General features: G+C 34.9%; 1 protein-coding gene across 1 annotated transcript in view; it reads right to left on the bottom strand.

Moving 5' to 3' along the window:
- Positions 1-291: 291 nt before the first annotated feature.
- Positions 292-6,000, bottom strand: part of LOC128988567 (kinesin-like protein KIF13A) — a 103,879-nt gene continuing 98,170 nt past the window's right edge. The window contains exons 36-38 of the mRNA XM_054409958.1: positions 4,401-4,571; positions 1,370-1,531; positions 292-380 (exon numbers count right to left, since the gene is read on the bottom strand). Of these exons, the coding sequence (XP_054265933.1) occupies positions 292-380; positions 1,370-1,531; positions 4,401-4,571 (422 nt within the window). The remainder of the gene's footprint in view (positions 381-1,369; positions 1,532-4,400; positions 4,572-6,000) is intronic.

The raw sequence follows: 6,000 nt of genomic DNA, 5'->3' as shown, positions 1-6,000 counted from the left end.
CTGAGACCCTCTCATCCGCTGTGGGACCTGTGTAGTGTAGACAATCCCTCTCCTGTACAGACACACACATTGATAGAATCAGAGATATATGTCCTGCAAGGCTCAGTTGCTTGCGGCTCATCGGATGTTACTTGTTGCTGCGTAGAGCAAGTCTGCCAACACTACTGAGACCCTCTCATCCGCTGTGGGACCTGTGTAGTGTAGACAATCCCTCTCCTGTACAGACACACACATTGATAGAATCAGATATATATGTCCTGCAAGGCTCAGTCGCTTGCGGCTCATCGGATGTTACTTGTTGCTGCGTAGAGCCAGTCTACCAACACTACTCAGACCCTCTCCTCGACTGTGGGACCTGTGTAGTGTAGACAATCCCTCTCCTGTACAGACACACACATTGATAGAATCAGAGATATATGTCCTGCAAGGCTCAGTCGCTTGCGGCTCATCGGATGTCAATTGTTGCTGCGTAGAGCAAGTCTACCAGCACTACTCAGACCCTCTCCTCGACTGTGGGACCTGTGTAGTGTAGACAATCCCTCTCCTGTACAGACACAAACATTGATAGAATCAGAGATATATGTCCTGCAAGGCTCAGTTGCTTGCGGGTCATCGGATGTTACTTGTTGCTGCGTAGAGCCAGTCTGCCAACACTACTGAGACCCTCTCCTCGACTGTGGGACCTGTGTAGTGTAGACAATCCCTCTGCTGTACAGACAGACCAATATCTACCAATAAAACAGTGATTAATGTCATGTGTACACTGAATGAGTGATGAGACCTGCAACAAGTGAAGGTTGGAGGTTTGAATCAATCTGAACCAGATAATAAATGTGATGAAACTATCACTGAGTGAAACCATTGACTTTTAGATATCTCATCTACATGGATCAGCCGTCCCATTTTTTTTTATTAAACATAATGTAGTTGAATATGCCATTCACAGAATGAGTTAGTGTTTACAAATTAAATTTTTCCCCTTTTTTGCTAATGTGATAGTGAAAGTGGATGTTAAGGATGCTTTAACTTATAATAAGTTGTCATACCAGTTTGGCGTGGTTAAAAGGTCCGCATATTTGACAGAAATCAGTGTTTTATATCAGTCCTATCTGTTGATGGCTCAATTGAACTAGGTCTAATTTGATTTTTAAAACTGACAACAACTTTAACAGATAGGGTGGAATGTCAAGTTCAGTAGTCAAAGGTTGAACTATAAAACATTCAAGTTTTAGGCAATAAATTATAGAAAATCGTTTTCTAAGAGTCAAACTTTAGATCTACAATATAACAAAATATATAAATTTAGTAAATAATAAATTTGGTAATAGAATTTAAAAACAGTATTTAAAATAAAAGTTCATTGACATACCTCTGCTGAGACTGCGCCGCATAACACCAGCATCTGGCGCTGTCATGTTGCGAAGAGCTCTACCGCGCCGGTCTTGAATGAGTTTATTAGCCTTTACAAATATTCCGTGTTTTGGCCGAGCCTCAAAATACCTCACACCCTGGACAGTTCCATCGTGCTTGCCTGTGTAAAAAAAACAAACATTTATTAGATTAGGTTGTTAGTGTATGTCAGCACAGCTTTTAGCAGATACATTGACTAAAATGACTGAATAAAACTAATTGAAAATACTTAAGATACAAGGAAAAAAATTTATATTTTTTAATTTGTGACTTAAATGTGTTATAACTGGTGATGTGTGGTTACCAAAATTATCAATTGTTCTCAATACCGATACCAGAAAAATCTATTCTCGATACGATACCATTTTTAAATAGTTTTATCAAATTTTCTGAATGGATTGATTATACTAAGGGGTCTGGGGATCAGAGTATTTTGGTTCGCGTCCGGTCGGGTTGGGCCGATAATGTTGGCCCTTGGGTCTCGGGCCAAAAGTCATTAGTTAACAGATTTTTTTTACTTCTATTCTGTGTTTATAATATTTCTTGATAGTAATAAAATATGAAAAAAAGATTGTATTTATGAACATTATTTCATTTTATAAAATCTCATTTACAGCTTGTTAGTTGCCTTAACTCCAAGAAAGAAGAAAATATTTTTTTTTTAGCAAGACATTCTTTTCCCATTTTCATAACTGTTGAAATAACTAAATAGCTAAATTACAACAAGTTTAGAACTTATCAACTTAATATAAAAAGTTAAAAGATCATAAAAGAACAGATTAAGATATCACAATTTTAGGGCCTTTGACTGTCTTCAGGACTGCAAGCAAGAAGAAAATGAAAATTCAGTTTCCACCATGCAATGTGTATCATTCATTCCCTGCCTCCTAACCTCCTAAGTATAAAAACCTCACACTTGCAATAGCATTATTAGTTAATTAATCATAAATAGCCTACACTATTTATCTATTATTGGCATTAGTATGCCTACAGCTTTACATAAGAATGATTTTTTATATGGCCTAAAATAGTAATAGGCTAAGCAACATGACAAGTGGAGAACTTATTGAAGAAAAGATGTTGTGTAAACTGATTTACTATAAAACTCAAAAACAATAATTAACACACACATTGTTTATGGTATAACTAACTAGCTGTGTGCCCGTTCTACACACGGGGATAGTGTAGTCAGTTGAAGCATAGATAAAACATACTCCCTTAGTAGATTAGTCATCCTAATGGAACAGCTGAAGCCAATTTTATTGTTAGTTCTGTACGTCCAACTATAGAGGTTATGTTTTGTTTACAATTTGTTTCTTGTTATTGCAGTCATTTAAAACCTCGTTTAACCTAATAAAACGATATAATCATAAACAATAACTGGTCTCCTAGTTATATAACCAAATAGTAAAGCACAAATCATGAAAATAACCGTAAAATAATAGAAACAAAATGTTGTCTACACTAGCGATCTGTGTGGACGTACATGAACTAGACGCAAAAAACAAGCATCAAAATTTACAATGGGATGAGGAGTCTACTTGTGTTGCTTAGTCTATGGTTGAAGTCACTGGTTAAAATACTACCTCAACCTCACCATTGAACACTTTATTCTGGTTAACATTTTCATTAACAAAGGTGCTCTTGTCTTTTTTGTGAAACACTGAGAAATAAAGACATTAATGCGTCACCAACAGACATACACACAAAAATACAGAATTTAATTAAGTAAGGAATTTGCTACGGTTTAACCATAGCAAAGTATATAAAATTAGTAAGCACCGTCAATGAGTGGAAACCTAATTTTTGCAAGCTATTGGTGACAATGATTTAAAAAATGTAAGTTTCCCAGCCCTAAACAACACTGATTCAAGGTCTTTTTCCCGGTTATCAAAACTCAAGAACAATTTGATACACAAAGAATATCCGGTTCCTGACCTGGATGATGCTTAGTTATTTAATTTAATTTACGGTTACACATTATTGCACTTGCGATTAATTAAATCCGTTATGGAAAGAAAAACTTTTTAAATCTCACTTTGTTTGGAATTTCTTTCAAAATGTGATTGGAAATGGTTGTGTATTTGTAAACAACAGAATGTAAACATATCAGTGACAGCTGAAAAAATTAACCTTGATCCAAACTAACAGCGGTTTGTTATTTCATAGATGATGTATGTGATAAACATTAGGAAAAAACTTGGGAAACTGGGAAAAAACCACCAAATTGGGTTTTTGAACAACCGTCATTTTATTTAAAAAGTAGTGAGGCCATATTTTAATGGCTAAAGACACTCTCGCCAGTCCCGTAAATACATTAAAATTATTTGAATCTTGATAGGTACTCTCGTTTTTCAGGAGAAGGCCGCGTAAAATGCCTTCTGGGCCATGATGGACAGACGGAAATTGAGATAAGACTTGTTTTGGTTACTTTAACGTATGAAACATACAAATAACACAAAAAAATATAATTCTGAGCAATGTACAGACAAAACTCTAATTTTATTTATATAAATTAGTAAGGACAGTAAATATTGCATATCATGTCATACTACTAGACTACTGTATAGATAGATCTACTGCAAGAGATTAAAATCTAAAAACATCTGATGATAACTAATAAATGAAAGAATTAAAAATCCATAAACTCAAGTCAAACAAATCACGGACTGTCATGGAAATGCCATCGTCATTTTGCGCGTTCGTGGCAATCGTGCTAAAATCCGATTGCGTGGACGTGACGGGAATGGATATTGGAACCGACTTTTGACGATTGATTCTCGATACCAATATCAACGGCCAAGTATCCAAGTATCGGTAGTTTCGAGAATCAACACATTTGTAGTTATAACTATACGAGCACTGTACTTGCAGAATATTAATTTGGCTCTAGAGTACTCAAATATATATTTGTTTGAAACATTAATACTTGAAGTCTAATGATGAGCAAAAATAAGAAGAGAAGAGAGCTAAATACAGAAATATTTTACCCATGGGAGCATCCAGGTCTACTCCAATCCATGTTCCAGGGGCAAATTGTGTTGGGCCAACAAAAGCTATTACTCCAGATGTGTTAGAGGGTCTAATCAACACACTTTCTCCTGTAGTAACCCACTCAGGTATTGGCTCTTCCCTGGTTGTAATCTTAAGCTCACTTTCATCTGAAAAAAAAAACACATATTAAAATTGATATACCACTCGCTTATAGAATGCCATATTGGCTACGGAATCAAAATTTATGGTGGGACAGCATAAAAAAAATTTGAAGAAGGTTTTAAAACTACAAAAACAGGCCATTAGAGTTATTGAAAAATTTAAGGATAAGAAGTCTGTAAAAAAGTACTTTAAAGAAATGAAAATTTTTACAGTGTATGGTTTGTATATTTTTAAAACTATTTGGCATGTTTCTAAAGATAAAAACACTGTAGTATCCCATAAATACAATGCAAGGTGGAAAAATCTTACTGTAAAAAGTCATTATCGGCTGAAACTTTCAAAAATGAAGCCTTTGTATATCGGCAATTTATTCATAAGAAGTTTGCCTGCCTTAAAAAAAAGATCAAAACAAACCCAATTTTTGGAAGAAGCTAAAATCATTCTTATTTATCTGGCTCCCTATAGTATAGATGAGTTTCCAAATAAAAAAATGAATTAGCTGTCCATTCTAAAATAATTGTCAAATTTATGGTTAAGACTTTAGATAAAATTGTATAACCAAAGTTGTATGTTTTGACACTACTCATGTATATAAAATGTATAAAGTGAATAAAGATAATTTGATATGATATATTACTCAAGCACTAGGCCTTAGGTGGGTCGCTGGATTATGACTTATGTAAAATCACTTAGTGTTTGGCAGGGTTTAAACCTCGTAAACCAAAGTCCCTCACTCTACCACTAGACCAGCTCGCTCCCCCACAGTGGAAGAAACACATTACTATCAAAACTTTTAGCGATGTGTTGGTAGAGCTAGCTTAGCAGCTTAGCTATTACTCCAGATGTGTTTGTACAATTGGTACGAATGAAAAGGGTAAATTCAGATAACAAGTATTGTTCCCGTAGAATCTTGTTGTGCCTCAAGTGGGGAAAAATGCAAGATGTCTCGATCAAACAAATTTTAGTGAGAATTAACTTATTCAATTCAATTCAAAGATATTCTAGGGATGGACGGGATTGAATTTCTAGTACGGGATGGGATTTTGTCCTGTGCATAAAAAGAAAGTCTTGAGTATTGCAGTTACCAAAAAAGACAAAATAAATCAATTTTTACCATTTGTGGCACTGATCTCTATCAAAACCAAAAAATGGGTAGAAGCTTACAGTTATAAAAACTTGTGACTCGCGGTCAAGGTGAAATCGTCGAAATGACTCCGCGGTCACGGAGTGATCGTCGCTATGACTCGCCTTAAATGACCTTAAACACTGAAAAATTCCTCAAAACTGTATAGCGCTTTGGTCGCAAGAAATCTTTTTAATTTCCTTTCAAAGCATTTAAAACTCTTTTCAGATTTTATGATTTCAGGAATGTAGTTATAATATTTTTTCTTAGCAACAGTTTGATTTTTGTTTGAAATTGCTTTTTTAGAAATA

The sequence above is a fragment of the Macrosteles quadrilineatus genome, unplaced genomic scaffold, assembly GCF_028750875.1.
Source record: "Macrosteles quadrilineatus isolate MER2022 unplaced genomic scaffold, UCM_ALF_1.0 Scaffold_3__2_contigs__length_128488019, whole genome shotgun sequence".
NCBI lineage: Eukaryota > Metazoa > Arthropoda > Insecta > Hemiptera > Cicadellidae > Macrosteles > Macrosteles quadrilineatus.
This window is presented reverse-complemented; position numbering and strand designations above follow the sequence as displayed.